The sequence below is a fragment of the Psammomys obesus genome, unplaced genomic scaffold (assembly GCF_907164565.1).
Source record: "Psammomys obesus unplaced genomic scaffold, mPsaObe1.curated_primary_1811, whole genome shotgun sequence".
Lineage (NCBI taxonomy): Eukaryota > Metazoa > Chordata > Mammalia > Rodentia > Muridae > Psammomys > Psammomys obesus.
Genome location: NW_026596051.1, coordinates 26,776,491 through 26,798,655, shown reverse-complemented (window position 1 = coordinate 26,798,655; position 22,165 = coordinate 26,776,491). Strand labels below are relative to the sequence as shown.

Sequence of the window (22,165 nt, the reverse complement as noted above, 5' to 3'; positions counted from 1 at the left end):
CTCTCTGAAGGTCCAATCAGTGCGCTCAGAGCCCCAGGCTTAGTGCTCTTTAAATTACTGAGCCCTGTGGAGACCCCGGCACCTGGCCTCAAGCTGGGCCTCCGGTAAGTATGTTCCTGAAGGGGTCAATGTGTATCCTCAGTCGCATCCCCAGATCTCTGCCTGGGGACCCTGGAGTTCGTACAGGTTCATAGGGTCCTGGGGTCCCGTAGTCCTGCCCCTTGTACCCATAGCCAACCCGAGGCGGGCAGCAGGGCGGGCTCTCACCCAACCACCCCTCTGATACCCCGGGCCGGACTCTAAATAATTCATGAACCAGGCGGAGGGAGTCCAGGCTGGAGGCTAGGAGTTAGAGAGCTCCTAGACCCGGGCAGGAGCTGGAAGGGATCGGTGAGTAGCTCCGGACCCGGCGTGGCGCTGAGCGCACCCTCTCCCAGAACACCTAGGGCAGGGATGGGGGGTGGAGGAGGTCGACCGGCGCCTCCCCCTGCCTCGACAGCAGGTGGCGGGAACCTGGGTTGTCTTCCGGGGCTGGAGGGGCTGCACGGTGGTCTGGGTCCCGGCCACTGGGCGATCCCGGGGTCTGAGAGGACGGTGCGGAGCGTGCAAACTTTTTCTCGCCGTGGCGTCCCGCTCCGCGCCGCGTAGCTCGGCTCTGCTGCTCTTTCCATCCTGCGGAGGGGTAGTGGTCGCTGGCGACCAGAGCTGAAGGCGGCGGGACTCTCAGGCCACCGGCTCGCTTTCGGGCAGGACGGTGGAAAAGAGGTTCGGTCCCGGTCCCGAGAACTCTTCTGCGGTAAGGAGAGCCCCGGGACAGGCACTGGGGACGCGGGACTCCCAGCCACCGTCTTGCACCTCTGTGCCACGCACGGTGCTACCGGCCCGAGAGGAAGGGCGACGCGGGTGCTAGAGCAAACCGCCTCCCCGCGGCGGTTGCCGAGCGCACGCACCGGGGCGGGAGGTCCGGTCGCCCAGCGCCGAGACTTTCCTGGAGATGGAGACCAGGGACGCTCGGGGTATACTTTGACAGAACGCGGGGGCCGGGGACAACAAAGAGGAGTGTGGACAGACCATAGCTTCCCCGCCGCTGGGAGGCTCGGGGCTCGGGCTGAGTTTCCGAGAGCGGGTCGGAGAGGGACTGTGAGGAGCTCCGTTCCAGTCCCCGTACCCCTGCCCCACCGGGGGCTCGGGGTGGGCAGTGCCGCGCTGGCGCTCGCGACGGCGGGTCTCAGGGCTGACCCCCTCCCCCAGGCTGCGGTGGATTCCTGGAGGCTTCCAGATTCGCGCGCCGCCCGGGAGCGGGTTCTTTTGTGTTCCCGCAGCCCGGGAGAGGCCCCCGAGAAGGAGAAAACGAGGGCGGGAGAGCACTCGGTGTGGTGGCAGCTTGGAGGGAAAAGCAGGGGAGGGAAGGTGCCGGTGCTTGCTCTAGGAGCCTGCTCTGTTGCTCTCTTATTCTATTGTGGACTTTTCTCATGCCCGGGCGAAGAATGGTTGCTGGCTTTTTGTTAAGTGAGCGAGAGACTGAGGTCCTTGCAGGCCCCTCCACCCCAACTCACTGGAGACCCAAACAACTTGAACAATGAGTTGCATTGAACCATATAAAAACTTTTTTTTTTTTGATTGACCAGTTGAATATTGGCAAATTCATACGGTTCATCTTGGATGATTATTTTTCTCATTCATTTGTGAATTTACCTCTGAATCACCACAAAACTGGGATCTGTCTGCTTGAGCCTAGGTGGTTCACAGTGATTAGCCTGGGGCGTTAGAACTTTATGGACAGCGCGTATTGTGCCAAATTCGTTACTTGTTAGCATGTTAACTCACCAATCCCGTTCCAAAGCTCACTCCGCAAAGGAGAAAGTATGCAGCTGTCAACGTCACAGGATCAATTAGTAAGTGTAACCAGAGACCCGGCCCTGTTTGAAAACTTGGGATTTTTGATATTCAGCAGGGCCCTTTAGTTGTTGTTTTTCTTTCTTTTCTTTTTCTTACCTTCTTTTAAGTGTTCCATAAATTTTTATGGACTTCCTTATGATTTTTATGTTGAACTGTTTCTCTCTGTTCTAGTTCATTGAAGTAAACAAACAGATCAAAGGATGAGTTGAAAATAATAACACTATGAGCTGGAGAAATGGCTCAGCGGTTGGGAGCACTAGCTGCTCCCCTAGAGGACTCAGGCTCAACTCCCAGCATCCACATGACAGCTCACAAGTGTCTGTAACTCCAGCTTCAGGGACTCCATGGAGATACGCGTGGGATGCACATAAATACGCATGAAGGCAAAATACTCATCACATAAAATAAATCTCAGAAAATAATAACACTCTAAGTATGGTTGGTTTCGTTTACAATTTGAGGAAATTGATTTTGTCAGTTGTCAAGAACCACTTCCTGTTTTTTAAGAACCTGGAAACAAACCAACCCAGCACGAGTGTAACAAACAGATGTTCTTGGGGGACAGTGATTTGGAGAAAGTGGCAGGAGGGTTGGACAGCCAGTCTTAGCAACACAGAACAGGTGACAGGCCCCCTGACTGACATGTAAGTGTGGTGGGCATGGCAGATCTTAGATATGGCTACTGTATTGCCACCTTCATTTCTAGAACGAATGAGAAGCCCCTCATCTTTACTATATGTTCCAGGCTCAGGCCCAAGAGAAGGGATCTGATCAGCCTAGACTGGCTCACCCCCAGGGCCTATTTGGGCACCCCAGCTGGCCTCATAATGAGAGGTAGGGCTGCTTCCCACAGGACTCATAAAGGTGGGCCCTGAAGTCAAATACTCCCTCACCCCCAAGGCAACACCCCAGAAGACAGAAAGACCTTGGTCCTGAAGCTGTGTCCAGAGCCTGCATTGTCCTTGGAAAGTGGCAGGAATGGGGCAGAAAGGTGTTCTAAGAATATAGTGTTTATTTCAGCCTTTTGCTCCCTTCAGGGATGCTGGTTAAAATACAAATTAAGGCTGTCAAGATGGCTCAGTGAGGGGGGGGGGGAATACCCTGTGAAAACTATGAGTTCAATCCCAGAACCCCCAGTAGGAGGAGAGAACCAACCCCAGAAATTCCTGAAAATTGTCCTCTAACTTACATCATCCTACCCTACAATTTAAAAAAAAAAAAAAAAAGAAATTAAAGTGTAGTTTAGTAAACCCTGTTCCAGCAGTTAGGTTTGGCCATCGGTATTTTAAGTCAACACCCATTTGTTTTTTAATTAAAAAAATAGTAATTTATTTTATTTGTATGGATGTTTTCTCTGTATCTGAGTATATACACCATGTTTGTGTCTGGTTCCCATGGAGGCTGAAGGCACTGCCCTGGCTTACCTGGAACTGGAGTTTGGAGTGATTGTGAGCTACCATGTGGGTGCTGGGAACTGAACCCAGCTCATCTGCAAGATCAACAAATCAACAGGTGATCTTAACTCCTGGTGATCTTAGCAACAGGTGATCTTAACGCCATCTCTCCAGCCCCTAAAGACTGTTTTAAGGGCTTGGGTTAGCTGTGATAGATACCTGGCATGTGATCTGTTAACAAGAATGCAAGGAAGCTGTACCTTCAGAGCAAAAGGGCAGCAAAACCTTAGAAAAGTTAATCTCGCTGGTCCATGGCTGGGGGCCTCTGTGGCCCTAGCAGAAACTTGAGAGGATGAGCCTGGAGCATCAGAGCTCTGCTGTCCTGGTTAGAGCTTAGATTCTGAAGGAAAATACTGACTTGGAATCTGGCCTGGTAACTGGTGACTGCCTGGTAACTAGTATAGGTTGCTAAAATTTCTTCGGCATATATTATACCTTCAAAGCATGTAGGATGGTATTGGGAATACAGCAAGTGCCCAATGAATGTCTTTTTCCTCGAACAGTTTCTTGAGCCCTGCCTGGTGTTTCTTGACCGTGGAAAGGGCTGTGTTCTAAATGATCCCATCTTCCTGGAAGGAGTTCTCTGCTGGTCCCTACCTGCAGCTCTGGAGCAGGCTGTGCGTTTGGTTTACACTCCCCCCAATTAGGCCTAAGTGTTTAACTCTAAGCCATACCACTTCCTCTGGGGTGGGCTGCTGGGGCAGGTAAGGGCTTCTCTGAGTAACCGATGCTCTTTCTTGCCCTCCCAGGGATGGTACTTTGAATGACCTGCTTCTGCTCCCCTTGTTACCAGCCAGGAGGCAGAAGATCCCGCTGCTCCAGGAAAGGCCTACTGCCCCTGAGCTTCCAGAAACTACCTCATATGAGCTTGGGGGATCAGGCTGACTATGGCTCTTGTATTCATCATCCTGCTGCTACTGGCTCTGTGTGGATATCAGCCTGTGTCCACAGACACTCCTGCTGCTTTGATTTATGAATTGCCTACCCCAGAATATGAGACCCAAGACACCTTCAATGCCTGGACTATTGGCCCTCTCTACCAAATGGTGCACAGCTTCCTCGATGTGGTCCAGCCGCATGACTTCCCCATAGGTGAGTGGTGACCACAGCAGGATTGATTTGTCTCTTTTGGTTTCTGAATAACAACACCATCCATAGAGAAGACATTCAGCCATGTACAGTACGAGGTTCAAAAGCATTGACTATACAAGAGCAGAAATATTTACAAAGAATTTAGAAACATGTTTATCTGGTTGAGCTGGGTGAGAAACAAAATTAAAACTTTCTGCTTGGATTGCTTTTCCACTTTACCTTCCTTTGTTTTGCCTACAGCCAAGCATTGTTCCAAAGCACATATACAACAATAGTGAAAATTAGGGTAAAAATGTAAGTGCTTTGTCTTGGAATGAGGGGTTGATATTTATGTAGGAGCTGTGGGTTGTGCTACTTTAGAATTTAACTCTTTTCTACCCACCACCAAAAGCAATTTTGGCACTCCTTAGGACCAGACCTGCTGCTATGAACAACTGTTTGAGTACTAAATTTAGTATGAGGGACAAAGGGTCAGCTTCTGGTACATCATGGTCAGAACTATTGTTGTCTGTACACAGTACTGAGGTTTTCCTTGACCTTCTTGTAATTCTTTAACCTGGAAGGCCCCTGGTATGTGTGATCACAGATGCAGTCCTGTGAGGAGGACAACAGTACATGTGAAGATTCTGAAGCACAGCCTGTATTTTTGATGAGCTTAATTTACACCTCTCTTAAGCTTGTCTTTAAACTACAGAGATGTTATGAAATTTGTGGCAGTCTGAAAGATGAACGTAGAAGATAATGAAATAAGGAGAGCTTAGATGGCCTCGGTTAATGTGTGTATGTGTTTGAAAGAGAGAGAGAGAGAAGAGACAGATCAAGGGAGAGAGAGAGACACAGAGAGTTTACATCATGGGGCTATGTTGGCTAAATTTTTTTCTTAATTTATTTTCATTTTATGTGCATTGGTGTTTTGCCTGTGCATATGTCTGTGTAAGGGTGCCATACTCTCTGGAACTGGAGTTACAGATAGCTGTGAGTCACCATGTGGATGCTGTTAACTGAACCTGGGTTCTCTGGAAGAGCAGCTCTTGACCACTGAGCCATCTCTCCAGCCCTGACTAGTTAAGTTTAAAATACCAGCTTGCCACAACCAAGAATGAGGAATTGCCTTGATCAGCTTGGCCTGTGGGCATGGGCTTGTGTGTGTAGGGAAATTGTCTTGACTGCCTTAGTTCAGGAGGGCTAGAAAACACACCCTGAATATGAAGAGATGTCCTTCTTTGTAGTCTAGTCTAAGCCAAGGAAACAGAACCGGCAAGCAAGCAGGCAGCACGGGTGCATTAATTTCCTCTGCTCTTGACTGTGGATGTCATGTGACTGGGTGCTTGGGATCCTGCCTTGACTTCCCTCAAATGCTGGGCTATCACCTGGAGTTTCAAGCCAAATAAACCCTTCCCACCCTGTGCTGCTTTTTGTCAGGATATGTTATCACAGAAGCAAAAATGAAATGAGAACAGGGACGTTTATAGTTTTAGTAAAATGCATGTTTATTGACATTTTAATTGTGTTAAATTAGCTTGAAACAGTCTGAAGGACTCTTGTCAGGTTCCTATTCAAATTTCAATTCTAAGAAATGTCAGTCTGGGTCTTTAGTGTCACTGAAGATGATCTTAAACTAACACTGTTTCTGACACTGCTTAAAACAACAAGTGTGGAAATCCAAACAATGAAATGAGGGGTTCCTTGCTAGTGTTGGTTCCATATTATCTGTTTCGAATAGCTGTTTTTTTTTATAGACGTACTATGAATGTTACTGTAAAAACAGGTAATTATTATCGTTCCTAGCCATTTAAAATTTTTTGTGCGTTTCTCTAGTGTATGTGTATGCATATTTGTATATGGGTGAAGGTGTATGTATGTATGGAAGCTACAGGCTGATGTTGGCCATCTTCTTTTATTGCTTTCCACCAGTAATATACATGAATTCTACCACTCCTATCTTGGATGTGGGTGCTGGCAATCCAGTTTCAGGTCCTTATGCTCATGTGGCAGATACTTTCCAACTGAGCTGTTATCTCCTCATCCTCTAATTACCTTTAAAAAAAAAAAACGTATGTACATACCTAAGCACAGTAAAGGCAATAAATACAGTAAGCCTAGCCAACATCAAACTAAACAGAGAGAAACTTAAATCAATCCCACTGAAATCAGGGACAAGGCAAGGCTACCCACTCTCTCCATACCTCTTCAACGTATTTCTTGAAGTCCTATCTAGAGCAATAAGACAACTAAGGGAGATCAAGGGGATACAAATCGGGAAGGAAGAAGTCAAAGTTATCATTATTTGCAGATGATATGATAGTATACATGAGTGACCCTAAAAATTCTACCAGAGAACTCCTTCATTTGGTAAACACCTCAGTAAAGTGGCTGGATACAAAATTAACTAAAAAAAAAAAATCAGTAGCCCCCCTGTATATGAAAGACAAAAGGGCTGAGAAGGAAATTAGGGAAACGACACCCTTTACAGTAGTCACTAATGACATAAAGTATGTTGGTGGGACTCTAACCAAACAAGTGAAAGACCTGTTTGAAAAAAAAAAAAAAACTTTAAGTCTCTGAAAAAAGAAATTGAAGAAGATATCAGAAGATGGAAAGATCTCCCATGCTCATGGATCGGTAGGATTAACATTGTGAAAATGGCCATCCTGCCAAAAGCAATCTACAGATTCAATGCGATTCCCATCAAAATACCAACACAATTCTTCACAGAACTTGAAAGAACAATTCTCCATTTCATATGAAAAAAAAAAGAAAAACAGAATTGCTAAAACAATCCTGTACAATTGTGGTATGTCTGGGGTATCTTCTGGGGTATCTCCAGCCCTGATCTCAAGCTGTACTATAGAGCAACAGTAATAAAAACTGCATGGTACTGGCATAGAAACAGAATAGTGCATCAACAGAATTTAATAGAAGACCAAGAATTAAACCCAAACACCTAAGGATTCTTGATTTTTGACAAAGAAGCCAAAACAATACAATGGAAAAAAGATAGCATCTTCAACAAATGGTGCTGCTCTAACTGGATGTCTACATGTAGAAAAATGCAAATAGATCCATACATATCACCCTGCACAAAACTAAAGTCCAAGTGGATGAAAGACCTCATCATAAAACCAGGCAAACTAAACCTGTTAGAAGAAAAAGTGGGGAAGAGCCTTGAACTCATTGGCACAGGAGAAAACTTCCTGAACAGAACACCAATAGTAAAGGCTCTAAAATCAACAATCAGTAAATGGGACCTCATGAAACCGAAAAGTTTCTGTAAAGCAAAGGACACTGTTGTCAGAACAAAATGACAGCCTACAGGCTGGGAAAGAATCTTCACCAATCCAATATCTGACAGAGGGCTAATATCTAGAATATATAAAGAACTTAAAGAAGTTAAACACCAACAAACAGAGTAACCCAATTTAAAAATGGGGTACAGAGCTAAACAGCGAATTCTCAATAGAGGAATATTGAATGGCAGAAAAGCACTTAAATGTTCAGCATCCTTAGTCATCAGGGAGATACAGATAAAAACAACCCTGAGATTTCACCTTACACCCATCATAATGGCTAAGATCAAAAACTCAAATGACAATACATGCTGGAGAGGATGTGGAGAAAGGGGAACCCTCCTCCATTGCTGGTGGGCATGCAAATTTGTACAACCACTTTGGAAATCAAAATGGCACATTCTCAGAAAATTGAAAATAGTGCTACCTCAAGAACCAGCTATACCACTCCTAGGCATATACCCAAAAGATGCTCAAGTATACAACAAGGACATTTGCTCAACCATGTTTGTAGCAGCTGTATTTGTAATAGCCAGAATCTGGAAACAACATAGATATCCCTCAATGGAGGAATGGATACAGAAATTGTGGTACATTTACACAATGGAATACTACTCAGCTATTAAAAACAAGGAAATCATGAAATTTGCAGGCAAATGGTGGGAACTAGAAAAGATCATCTTGCGTGAGGCATCCCAGAAGCAGAAAGACACACATGGTATATATTAACTCATAAGTAGATATTATCCATATAATGTGAGATAAACATACTAAAATCTATACTCAGAAAGAAGCTAAACAACAAGGAAGACCCTAGGGATGCTCAGTTCTCATTCAGAAGGACAAAAGCAATAGACATTGGAAGGAGGAGAAGACAGGGAACAGGATATGAGCCTACAACAGAGGGCCGCTGCAAGACTCTACCAATAGAGGTACTGACGCAGATGTTGAGAGTTATAGCCACACTTTGGGCGGAGTGCAGGGAATCTTAGGAAAGAAGGGGGAGATAGAAAGACCTGGAGGGAACAGGAGCTCCACAAGGAGACCAACAGAGCCATAAAAACCGAGCCTTGGGGTCTCTGAAGAGAATGATACCCCAACCAAAGACCATGCATGGAGAAGACCTAAAACCCCTGGCTCAGATGTAGCCCATAGACTCAGTCTCCAAATATGGTCCCTAGTAAGAGGAGCAGGGACTTTCTCTGACATGTACTCAATGGCAGGCTCTCGGAAGACAATACAACCAATCCTGATGAGACCTGATAGGCTAGAGTCAAATAGAAGGGGAGGAGAACCCTCCTCTATTAGTGGGCTAGGGGAGGGGCATAAGGGTTAGGAGGGTGGGGTTGGGAGGAGAGAAGGGAGGGGGCCACAGCTGGGATACACACTGAATAAATGGTAATAATAATTTATCTTAAAAAATGTAGGTACAAAAAAATGTGTGCACAAAACTTAGAATTCAGTTATTTTGAATTAGTTGTTCTGTATGAATTTACAGTGAATCCAGAAGAGTTGAAACTACCTGTGTTTCAGTTTAAAGCATAGCCTACAATTACATAGTTCTATTATCTCTTTCCATTCATTGTTCTATGTTAAACCTCCGGATTTCATAGGAAGGTTCTTTGCAGTTTGTAAAGCAATGCATATTCAAAGCCTTCGTTTCAGTAACCAGGCTAGCTGAATATGTATTTGGAAGGTTTGAACTCCATCACTAACATTGTGAACTTAGAGAAGAGCCATCTGGAGAGTATAAGCCTGAACCTTCTGAGGGTGTCGGCCTACCTTGTAGCTTGGGCTCATCGCAGTGAAGTGAGACATGCTCCTGACTTGCAGCAGCAGACAAAAGCAAAATAGTTTTTTTCTTTGAGGGAGAAAATCATTAGAGTGTCTTCAGAACATAATGTTGAATTTGAAAGTTGACACCTTAGGGTTTCTATTTTCTTCTGTCATCATTTCTTTTTCTTTCTTTCTTCCTTCCTTCCTTCCTTCCTTCCTTCCTTCCTTCCTTCCTTCCTTCCTTCCTTCCTTCCTTCTTTCTTTCTTTCTTTCTTTCTTTCTTTCTTTCTTTCTTTCTTTCTTTCTTTCTTTTCTTACTTTTTTCAAGAAACGGTTTCTCTATGTGTAGCCATGACTGTCCTCGATTTCGCAGAGATCCTCCTGCCTCTGCCTCCTGAGTGCTGGGATTAAAGGCGTGCACAACCACTGCCCAGCCACCATCCTAGTGTCTTTATATTGTTCCATCCAATTACTGGATTTCATAATCGTCTTTAAGTGTCCCTAAGTGCTTTTATATCACCTAAGACATGAATGAAACAGCCATGTCTTTCATCTGGGATCCATAGATTTCATAGTCACCAAATCATGGGGAGATAGCTTTAGAATATTAGTCCAAACAGAAAAATTTGAGACAAGTATAATATGTTGAGAGATGGTGTGCTGACTAGTTTTAGTATCAACTTGAAATAGCTAGAAAAGGAGGGAACTGAGAAAACTGCAGCCTCTGTAAGATCTGGGTATAAGGCATTTAAAAAAAATAGTGATTGATTGGGTAGGACTAAGCCCATTGTGAGTGATGTCATCAAAGGCTGTTGGTCCTGGACTCTATTAGAAAGCAGGCTGAGCAGACCATGAAGAGCAAGCACCCATCCATGGTTTCTGCATCAGCTCCTGCCTCCAAGTTCTCGCCCTGTCTGAATTCCTTCCCTGACTTCCCTCAGTGAGGGACTATGCTGTGGAAGTATAAGCCAAATAAACCCTTTCCTCCACAATTTGCTTTCATCATGGTGTTTTATTGCAGCAATAGAAACCCTAACCAAGACAGATGGCATGATCCAGAATCTGTTCTTCTGCTGAAAGTAGAGGATCTTTAAATGAGGAGTTTAGTGCAGACTGAGGAATGGTAGAGGAAGGAATGACATTTGAGCCTGGGCTCTCTCTGCTTGCCATGTATCTTATAGCCAACCAAAAGAGTTTACTGGGTTTTTCATTTGACATTTATGACAGAAGCCTGTGTTGCATCCTGAAGAGGGCTGAGGTGGAATGTCCTTGTTCAGCTGAGACTTGAGACAGAGTTTTACTTCTTGGACAAAAGAGAATAGATATGAATAGATCAAGAATATGGGTAACTGAGCCATGGTACAATGTGTCCTTGAACCTGAGGTGGTTCAAGAACATCTTTCTGGCTTGGAGTCACTGAGAATATGAGACTGCATGTAGCCTGAGGCTCACTGAGAAGAGAGCTGTGTCTTACCTCAAGAATCACTGTGCTGAAGGCTGGGAAGATTGAAATCAAGATGAAATCAGATTGGGCCTCAGATAGGCCCTATAGCCTGGGTTGAAAGTAGCTGTTTTTTGTTGGGTGCTTCCATGTCCTTTCCGTAGTGCATGCTCAGAGATACAATCAGACACCTACTGATGTCCCTCTCTTACTTTTTTTTTTCTTAACCAGGCACAAATCTCACCATGGGGGCTTTCTCTGGTGCCCCGGTTGGGTGTTGTGAGCCAGGGGCTAAAGTCTGTTCACTGCTGGGTGGGTAGATCACATGGAGGTGGATGTTCCTCTAGAAGAATAGCTGTGAGCATACAATGTAGTGGAAAGCAAGGGATGGGGGAGATGCATACAATTTTGTGTCCAAAGGACTGTGTTTATATGTTAGCTTTTATAAGGTCCTGCAGAGATGATCAAGGCCAAGTTGTTAACTTTCAGATCCTTGTTTCTTGTAGATGGAATCTGACTGTAATCAGAACCTACTTTATAGCTCTTATTTGTGAGGTTTACATGAGATGTTATGTGTAAAGTGTATGTTTAAAACCATTCCTGGTTGGCACTGGGAAGAATCAGTGAGTGTCGTTGCTATTAACTTTATTATCTGAGAGGAAGACATTCGCCAAACGTGATGTTTAAGTTGATGTAGGCAGAGGACATGGGAACAGGATGACTCTCTGGGCATCACTGAAATACCCTTGCTGCTACTCCCTCCTTGGGAACATTCTATACAGAATTGCCCTGTTAGAAGCAGTTCTGTGACTTCCTAGGGTGCCCAGGCTGGGTATGGTTGGCAGGCCTCCTAGTAGCAGAGTGGGCACCAGGATCCAGGGCTTACTGCCATGCTGAATGGTCTTCCCTCCTAGCAAGGATGCCAGCATCTAGCAGGTGCTTGGGTTTCCTCTGCTTCTTTGGTCTTCAATGCTGTCCCCAGTAATCAGTCCATGAGGCTTGTTTTGCTGCCTGTTACTGCTACCTGTTAACTCACTGAAATCCTTCATAATTTTTGGAGGCAGGTGATGGCCATAGGTGGAGTGTCAATTATCATATGTCTCGTTACAGGTTGGGAAACTGAGTCATAACACATATTCAACTTGAAAGAAAGAGGCATACTGAGAGCCCTTTGTTTGTGGGACTAGTTATTTCTCCAGTAATCCTTGGTTTCTTGTGGGTAATTTGTTTTTCCTTTTATTTTAATGTGGTGCTCTTAAAATAACCATGGGTTATGTATCACAACCAAAACAACAACAACCAAAAAAAAAGAAAGAAAGAAAAAAGAAAAGAACAACAGCTAGAATTTTAAAAATGAAAGAATTTAGAAAATCTATGAGTCAATATGAAAGATGACAGCCTTTGCATATGAAAAGTGGACATTGCAGACTGTCCTGTTGGTGTTAAATAGAGCCTCTTCCAATTTTATGTGGCAACAATGAATTTGTTCTAAGGTAAGAAAGATCCAGAGCCATTCTGAGGAAGTCAGAAAAACAACAACAACAAAAAAGGACATGTCTGCTTTTAGTTTTATGAAATATTCTAAAATAATTGTTCACCCTGCTTTAGCATGTTCTTAAATTAGATTTTAGAATGGTTGACCTATTTCGAAAAGTATTTCCAGAGACTAATCTGATTTGCCCCTGGGATCTGGTGTATGTGGGCATGGCGTTGGCTAGGAGGTAGAATTGGGGCATGAGGGTGAGTGAGGCTGGGTTCCTATAGGGTTTGGGATCTCCTCAGGATCTTGGCATGTGCAGACACTTCTGTCTTGTGGTTAAATAAACGTGCTGGCTGAGGTGATCAAGAAAGTTGGACATCAGGATGGAAAGTTGTGCCATTGTTTGAAGTGGGATTGAGATGGACTTACTGTCGAGACTCTCTCTTCCTCCCACCAGAACTGGAGACCTTAGCATCTCCTGCCTGCTCCAAGGCTGCTGCTCTCCACCCCCAAACCCTGCTCTCAACTCCCATGGTCTTCATTGTATAGAATTTATTTGCAGGTGTTACAGATTACAGATTAGCTTCTTGGAAAGAGCGCTGGCAGCTCTTTTTCTTCCACCCCCTAATTCTAAATCCAATCAATGTCAGGCCCTCTCGAGAATCATGGCTAGGGGGCTGCTGAGTGGTCCTGGCTGCTGTGAGCCTTTGCTGTCTCCACAACTGCAGAAGCAGAGAGGTGGTTCCAGGAAAGTTGCTGACAGGAAAGGTGGACAGCCCAACAGGTGTGCCTGTACTAACATCTAGGTACCACTAGATAACAAAACCTGTATGTCTTCAGCTGATTCACACAAAGTAGTCATTGTCCTCTACAGATCATGTGACTCAGGTTGGCACTGGACTTTGCCAAAAATAAGGTCACCAAGGCAAAACAAAACCTGATGTGTCTTGTTCCTTCCTCCTTGTCAGGCACCCTGTACCTCCTCCTCTCCTTTCTTTCCAGCAATCTTACAAGGTTAGACAAGTTGGCCAGTCTGAACGAGGTCCTCCTAGTGTTTCATTCTATAGAAGCTGAAGCTGAGGACAGAGCACAAAATGGATTACCCAGGGCCTACAGCTAGCCAAGCAGCTGGCTCAGCTTTGAGGCTCACAAGGAAAGTGAGAGTCAAAAGAGCCTGAGACAGTGTTGCAATGTCCCTTGTGCCAACGGCCCAAAGATGGACGGCACTAAGAGTCCTTTTTTGCATTTGTTTGTGTGTATGTGCGTGTGGTGTGTCTCTTGTGTGCACACGCATCCTGCCACGTATTGCTTGTTTCCTTGTGCACAAAGCCTCTCTGGTTGAAATGTGATCCTGTCGTTCTATAGCTAGTAACAAGCAGCAGGAAAAGTTCTTCAAAAGCCTCTAGAAGCAGGGCTTCCTGCTCTGTGGGGCCCTGCCTGCACTGGAATGCCTCAGCAGTTTCCTCTGGGCCCCCCTGTAGGAAGGAGATTAGTGTGAGCATAAACATGGGAGGCACCTGAACAGCTGCAGGATGAAGCCATCCTGGCAGGGAAGCAGCCCTGAGCCCCTGGAGAAAAGTACGGACTGCAGAGGGCAGTGACAGGTCAGAGCTGCCCAGCAAGAGATCAGAGCCCCACTGTGTGGCCAGGTCTAGATTTAGAAAATCACCGTGCTCTGAGTGATGCTCAAGAGCCTGAGCCCTGGACCAGCCTCCTAGCTTTACTAGCTCTGTGATGGTGACCAAGCTACTTAGGTTCTCTGTTCCTATGGAAGATGACAGTTGATCACAGGATCTACCTTGGGGGTCCACAGTACTTAAGTATTAAGTAAATATTTATAAAGCACTTAGAATAACATTTGATAGTAACACTCACTGCTATTTACTTGCTTGTCAAATAACATAAGAATGTTCATAATCTGTATTGATTAATCACAAGCTTGGAGGATCACAGAGACAGGAGGAGCAGTTATGTGACCCTTTTGCATATTGACTTTGCAGGGTGGTGGCAACAGATGGTCACAGTCTGGGGCACTTATAGAATATCCTACCACCGCTGGAAGCCAACCGTCTAAAATCAAGGCATAAAGCACAGCTTCGCTCCCTCTTAAGGCCCTAGGTGGGAATGCTCTTCGCTTTCCCCAGTTTAATGGTGCTAAGTGTCCCTTGGCCTGTCACTGTCCTCTCTTTAAGGCCGCACCATCCCAAGATGCACTCATCTATGGATCCATAACTCACAGATATGTTTGTAAAGACTCTCCACCAATGACATTTGCAGGTTCTAGGGTTGGGACTTGGATATGTCACTTTAAGATTTCCCATTCACTACACCGTTTGCCTTCCTCCTTGGTTCTCTGAATAACCCTGTGCAGCTCAGAGATGCTAAGCCTCAAGTTCTATTCTTAGAAAGTGAACCAGATTGTAACCTGGTTTGTCTGATTCCAAGCACTCAAATTCCAGGTCTGCAAAGCCTTTCTTCCTGGTGTGAGCCTGGCGGTGTCTGGCTGAGAGCACTGGTTGAGTTACTTGCTTTCCAAAAGGCTCACAAGCTGATTGCCAACCCATCCGACCTCCGTCAGCTCTGACACGGGCAGGCTGGGCCATGTTCATGAATGGTGTGCTCATGGCTGTTCCGATTGATAGTGGCAGAGAAATGAGAGGAGGCTCCACAAAGGGATTAGTGTTTGAACTGAGTTGTGAGTGTCCGGTTGAGTCCCAGAAGCAGAGAGAGGCTGAATGATGCAAACTGAGACACAGACTCAGAAAAGGAGCAGGAAAGCAGGGTTGGCAGGGGCAGGGTGTGTAGGCAGATAGATGTCAGACATGCTCCGGAGTGCCCATGTAAGGTTCCACAGACAGCAGGGAGTGAGGGGTCATGAAGAAAGCCTACACCCCTGACCATAGATAGCTCCCTGCCGTAGGCCACAGAGATGTGCGCAGTTCCATTCAGTCTCCTGAAGATTCCTTGTGTGTCTGGAGTAGGGCCAGCTCCCTGTTAGTCCAGCTTCGGTGTCATCTGGGAGGTTAGTGGAAACATGGGTTCTCAGGCCCTTTATGCCACTCTTAATCACAGTAACCTTTTACTTAAACAGTTCTAAAACAGTAAAAATAAAAAAGTGAAAGCAAAAATGTGCGCACAGAGCAACATGGGTACTCTATCCAGTTGGCCTGTCACAAATGTCACACATCCACAGCAAGGAGAAGACCTGTCACCCCCAAGTCCGCACCTAAGACTTGCTTCTTGGTCACTGTCTGCCAAGAATAACTAGCGGCCCTGCCACGTTGTAGTGGCAAGGAATAGGTGTTAATCCCGGTAGAGTCACCCCAAGTGTATGCTCTTGGTCCTGACTTCTCTCCCTGAATGTTATTCATGAGGATATTGTTATGTACAGCTGTAAATATTCTCTCATCATATATTATATATTATTCTACTATGTGTGCATGTCAAAATTTGTTAATCCACCCAACTGATTTGGTATTTGAGGGTTTCTTCACTGCACTGTTATGAACATTTTTTTTTCTGTATGTCTTTCACTGACTTCACACACGTCTCTGTTTTCTCAAGAGAATATACTGAATCTTTTTTTAAAAAGTTACTACGGGCTCAGAGGACGGCTCATTTGGTGACATGCCTGCCATGTAAGCACCACGAGGACTTACGTTCAGATCCTCAGAACTCAGACGAAAGGCAAAGCATATTTTTGTAACCTGAGCACTGGGGATGTGGGAGAAATTGGCAACTTTCTTAACCTCATCTGCCAAATCAGTGAGCTTCAGGTTCAGAGAAAGACCTTTTCTCGAAAAAGAAAAAGAAAAAGAAAAAGAAAGACAAAGCAATCCAGAAAAGATGCCAGACATCATTCTCTGGCCTCTACATCACACATGTGCATTTTCACGAACACATACACTAACACAGTTGCCTCGATACACATGAAAAAATTACTAGGGAACATTTGAAATGTATATAAGAGCAAGGGCAGAATATAAGGAGACACATCCCTTTCCAACAACACTCTCCTTGGATTGCCCTTTTCCCTAACCTGTGCCCCTTCTTCTATTTTGAAATGAATTCTAACTATTTTATCATTTAATGCACAGCTGGTTAAAGGCAGTAATGCAGAATCCATGGATAAGGCGCCTTGACTGTATTGACAAAGAAAGGTCAGATCAAGGTTCAAATCTGAGGCAAAACAATTTATAGATCTTTACATAGATTCAAACAAAAAAATCAGAAAATGTGTCTTTTTTTTAGATGCTCCTACTATGGTGATCCTGATCTTATTAATTTAACTCATTCTTTAACATGCATCATTTTTTGAGAAACAAGGTGATACTCTGGAAAATTTGTGACTTTAAATTTTTACACATCAGCAGCATCTTTCCATGCTTGTTCTTATTATAGTGTTTCCTAAGTTAAAAATAAAAGAAAAAGCTCCTTTTAATCAAGGAATGTAAAACAATTTACAGTCTTTTGATGCATGGGCCAAGACTTAAATTTTGCTTTTATTATGAGTTTAATTGAAGTTCCAAAATTAGTGTTTCTGATATAAATCAGGCTCGCAGTGCATCCTTTATAATTTTAGGTTTCTTTGTTTTGATTTCTTTGAAGTATAACAAAAGTGAAGGCACTTCAGTTTAGAGTTCCAGATTTGTAGTTTATTTTTTCCTCAGACATCCAAATTACTGGCCTGTGTTAAATGTATGTGTGTGTGTGTGTGTGTGTGTGTGTGTGTGTGTGTGTGTGTGTGAGCAATTGAACCTAGGACTTGACTTACGCATGTTAGGACAGTGTCATCCCACTGAGCCACACTCCCGTCTCTTTGACTTAGTTCTTAAGCACTCAATGTCTTTACATTCATGTTTTTTCACTTCATGTGATACTCAGTCGTAACACATTAACAACTGTACTTATATATAAAAAGGGCAGAAAATAACTTGTCATCAAATTCTGTGTCAGGCTGAATTACACACTTGACCACAATTCATATATGGAAGTCCTAACCCCAAGTACCTTAGAAGATAACCTCATTTACAAATGAGAGTCATTGAGGATGTAATTCATGGTTAAGATGAGGTCATACCAGAGCAGGCTGGTACAGAGCAGGCTGGTGGCAGGGAAGGTTTGTGTGTGTGTGTGTGTGTGTGTGTGTGTGTGTGTGTGCATGTGCTCATATGCTTGTGTGTATGTGGGTGCTCATATTCTGTGAATATATGTGTGGAGGCCAGAGACCCATATCATGGGCCTTCCTTTATCTATCTTCACCTTATTTTCTGAAACAGAGACTTTCTCTGAACCTAGAGCTAGGTATTAGGCTGGACAGCCTGGCCAGTGAGCCCTCAGGAGTACCTATTTCTGCCTTTGGTGCTGGAGTCAAAGATGAATGCAGTGCCTGGCTGGTGATGGGGAACCTACAGTCAAGTTTTCATCCTTGTGCTGGGCCATTTCCCCAGCACATGGTGTCAGTCTTTTCAGAGACAATCTGACACACAGGAAAAAATGCTGTATCTAGGTTGCTGTGTCTTTGCTGCTAAACAGAAACAGCTGGCTTTTATAGCTGGCCTTTGCTAGCTCCTGGGGTGTAACCATCCTGGCATGAGTGAAGATCCTAGACAAACTTGTGCCATTGTCTTTGGCCATTAAACCATAGAAACAATGGAGCTAAAGAAACTGGAATTTCCCCTAGGAGTCTCAAGCTGGGAGAAAGAGAAGGCTGAAGCCCCGTGTCTTCAGAGGAGGAATCAGTCTCCTAGGAAAAGATGCACACATGCTGAAAACTTGTCAGGTGCCTTGCAGTAGACACTGGAGCAGACCGAGGTTCTGTCAATGTCCGGCAGAACCTCACGTTGATCAGGACGGATTCATTATGCATATGTCCTGCTTTCTGTTTAAAACCAAATCTCACGTCAGGACCCAAAGCTGTACTTTGGTGGGGGGGGGTCGGGTCACTGGAACTCTTTGTTCCCTTTCCTTTCTAATGTGGTCACACTGAATAATCTCTTTTCTCTGTCCTCTTCCCATTACTTGTCTGTTTAGTTGGAGTACTGATGAGTGACCAAGCTGAGCTTGTTGGGGCTGCCAGGGCCTTGACTCTGATAACCCCGGTGATAGACATAGCTTTTTGTTTTAACTTTATTAATTACACTTTATTCACTTTGTATCCCCTCATAAACCCTTCCCTCCTCCCCTCTCAATCCTACCTTTTCTCTCCCTTCTTCACCTGTGCCCTTCCCCAAGTCCACTGATAGGGGAGGTCCCCCTCTCCTTCCTTCTGATCTTAGTCTATCAGATCTCACAGAGATAGCTTTTAAATGGAAATTCATCACCTTTTATTCAGTCTTTTTTTTTTTTTAATATTTTAAGACAGTGTCTCCCTTTGTGGCCCAGGCTGGTCTTAAATTTTCTCCTGTCTTAGTTATGTTTCTACTGCTGTAATAAAACACCACGATCAAGGCAATTTATAAAAGAAAGTGAGTAATCAGGCTTATAGTTCTAGCGGGTTTGAGAGTCCATGATGGTGAAGCAAACACATGGCAGCAGGAAGAGATGAAAGTCCACATCTTTTTTTATTATCTTTTTAAAATTTCTATAGAAGGGATTTTTTGTGGACAGGCTCAGGGGAGAGAGGGCAGAGCACCCCAGAATGAACTGAAGAGGAGTAAGAGGAGTAAACGGAGAGCCCACATCTTGATCAAAGCAGGAGTCAAAGAAGGCACACTGGGGATGGCACAAATCTTTTGAAATGCAAAAGCCCACACCAGTGACACACCTCCTCCAACAAGTCCTCCTAATCCTTCCCAAACAGTTTCAGCCACTGGGTCCAAGTATTCGAACATATGAGTCTTTGGGGACCATTCTCATCCAAATCACAACTACATATCTCAGGCTGGTCTTGAACTTTTGATCCTCCTGCCTCTGTTTTCTAATTCCAATCCTATGCAACCTTAACTAGCTCGGTTGAGTCCAGTTTTTCCTAATACTTCTAATTTTAGAAGTTTAGTTTCTTTTTAAAACATTGATTTGTATCTATTTCAATTTAATTCTTATTTCTAAATAAGTACAGTTAATTTGATCTCCCCCCTCCCCCCTGCTCCAAGACCATTTGGACTTTATCTTGTAGATATTGAAATGTGGTGTGGTATTCTTATTTTTTCTAGTAGTTTCATTATTTCAGTTTTGTTCATCCCTTTTGCCCAGTTATGACCAGTGACATTTGAGTAACTTTTACTCTATTGAGAAGTTTTGATAAATTATGTATAGTCTATTCATTTTAAAATGTTGATGTCTTCAACCACATGTCCTGAGGTATACACAGGATTTGTTGTCAGCCATGAGCTATGTGTGAACTCAAATGACTCTCTATGCTTTGCCTCTCCCTGCTGCGCTCTGAAACTCTATGTGAAACTTGTCTTCTTAGGATATCCTTGAGACAGTGTGTGCTGCACAAGAAAACAAATCAAGCAAACAGAAGTGGCTTCTTTCCAATCTTTAGTTTTTCTTAACCAGTTACCTCGACTAGTTCCAGGTGTCTGGTTCTGGGAAACTAGAGAGCAGTGTCCCCTTTAGCCCCAGACTTTTCTGTGGTAGCTTTTTCACATATTTCTTTTCCAGCCGATTTCGTGGATGGGTGTTCCAGGGGCAGGAAGTGTCTGCCTGCATGGGACTCCCAGGTTTGCTTAGGTGCCTAACCTGACTCTTTTGCCCTTTCTTTCTTTCCCAGTTGACTCTGGGATCCCAAATATGAGGTGATGGTCTATTCATATTTGATCTTTCTGTAGCAGGAATTTGTAAGTTCCTGGTTCATGGCCTTACAGTCTCTCAAGGTGATGTTGCTACTGCTTAAATGTGACAGGTATATTGATTGAGCCAAGGGCTCCCTTTGTACGGTCTTGATGATGGGGGAAGAGGAGGTTGTGTGTGTTTTAATATCCTCTTAGGAACTGGCTGACCCAGAAGCTCTCAGCCTAATGAGATTTGGACATTAGTGTCTGGAGGGTAATTGAGTGAGACATGTTGAGGGTGATGTTGAGGCTTACTGACACTGTTTTGCTTTTTTATTTTTTTCTTTTTAACTGCCACCCCAAACACAACTTCTGCGTGGAAATAAAGCTGAGCAGAAACGAGTGTGTGCTCCTGACACTCAAGCCAAATCAAGTTCCCCTGACTTGGGAAATGACCGCTTCCCAAGTTCATAATACAGCTACAGGGTGGCCCAGTTTTGCTGCAGGCTCATTCACTCACACGGAAATATGTCCCATCAGCCCCCTTCCCTCTGGCAGAACGATCTTCCTCCAGCTGAGGCTGTCACTTGCCTAGATCATGGCCCAGGTGGGCCTTCAACAGGTGTAGCAGAAACTACGATGGTTATATACCATCTGGCCTCCCCACTGTTCCTGAGACTGGCTGAGCCGTCCCCTGCCTCACGTGTTTCTGTATTTCCCTTTTACCACTCTATTGGATGGTTTACTTCTCATTTCCCTCCAATCTTTGTTCAGATTTCATCTCTTCAGACCATCATCCCACTCTCCTTCCTTTATTTTTTTCTTCATTTCATGCACCCTAATAGTACAATAGTACTTACTCCCTTATCTGGAGTTTTATTTTCTTTGGTTTCAGTGACCCATGTTCTAAAATTTTAATTGAAAATTTCATATATAAACAAGTCACAAACTTTCAGATTGTGTGTTGTTCAGAGCAGTACGATAAAATCTTGTGCCTTTCATCCTGCCCAAGACATGACCCATCCCTTTATCCAGAGTATCTGTGCTGTAAAAGCTACCGGCCTGTTGGCCATCTCTGATATTTATTGGTATGGTGTTGGACAATGCTTATGTCAAGTAACCCTTGTTTTCCTAAATAATGGCTCTGAAACACAAGACTAGGGATGCTGGTGATTTTGTTGCAGTAAAGTATAATAGTTCTAATTGTATTATCAGTTACAGTTCATCTCTTGCTGTGCCTAATTTATAATTAGATTGTATGTAGTGAAAACAAAGACAAAACAGTATTATATCTAGGGTTTGGTACTATATACAGTTTTAGGCATCCACTGGGGGTCTTAAAGCATATTCCTCGGGCGGGGGGAATGACAACGCCTTTTAGAGTATTTGTCCATTTTATGTCTTAGAATCTAAGCATCTTGCTGGGAGGGTTCTACTGACTTTGTTCATTTTACTTTATAGTACCGTATCCCCAGAGCCTGGAATGAATGGTATTTATTGAGAGCTAGAGTTTATTGAGAGCTCAGAAAACATATTACTGGATGCTTGGTAAACATTTGCTGGCCTCTGCTCACATCTGAGGCTGGCTCCAGCCATCCTGGCTCAGCTTGCTGGACTGCAGTTACTCTGGCCTTTTAATTTCCAGAAACTGTACAAGATCCTTCCTGACACTGGGGCCTCTGCACGAGCCCAGCCTTCTGTACAAATGTATTCCCCTTGGTTGGTGGGTATTTTCTTGCAGAGCTGGGGTAGGCAGGTAAAGTGTGTCCAGGTGGCAGAGTTGGAATTTGTTCTGGGAGCAGTCAGCTGCTGGATGTAATTAGGAGAAAAAAGAGTACCTCAAACCTTTGAAGCCAGCTCTCCAGGAACCCACTTGCATTCCTCCTCCTCCTCTTTTGCATCTTCATGTGACTCCCCCCTCCACCAGTCTTGTTCTCAGGGAACCAGGCTGGAATCACAGGAAAACTGACACACACACACACACACACACACACACACACACACACACACACACACAC

General features: G+C 44.3%; 1 protein-coding gene across 2 annotated transcripts in view; it reads left to right on the top strand.

Annotated features, from left to right (window-relative positions):
• Window positions 1–330: 330 nt before the first annotated feature.
• Prom1 (prominin 1) overlaps window positions 331–22,165 on the top strand; it is a 97,621-nt gene continuing 75,786 nt past the window's right edge. For both annotated transcript variants that reach the window (XM_055623931.1, XM_055623930.1), the window contains exons 1-2: window positions 331–390; window positions 4,103–4,445. In XM_055623931.1, the coding sequence (XP_055479906.1) occupies window positions 4,241–4,445 (205 nt within the window). In that variant the 5' untranslated portion in view covers window positions 331–390; window positions 4,103–4,240. The remainder of the gene's footprint in view (window positions 391–4,102; window positions 4,446–22,165) is intronic.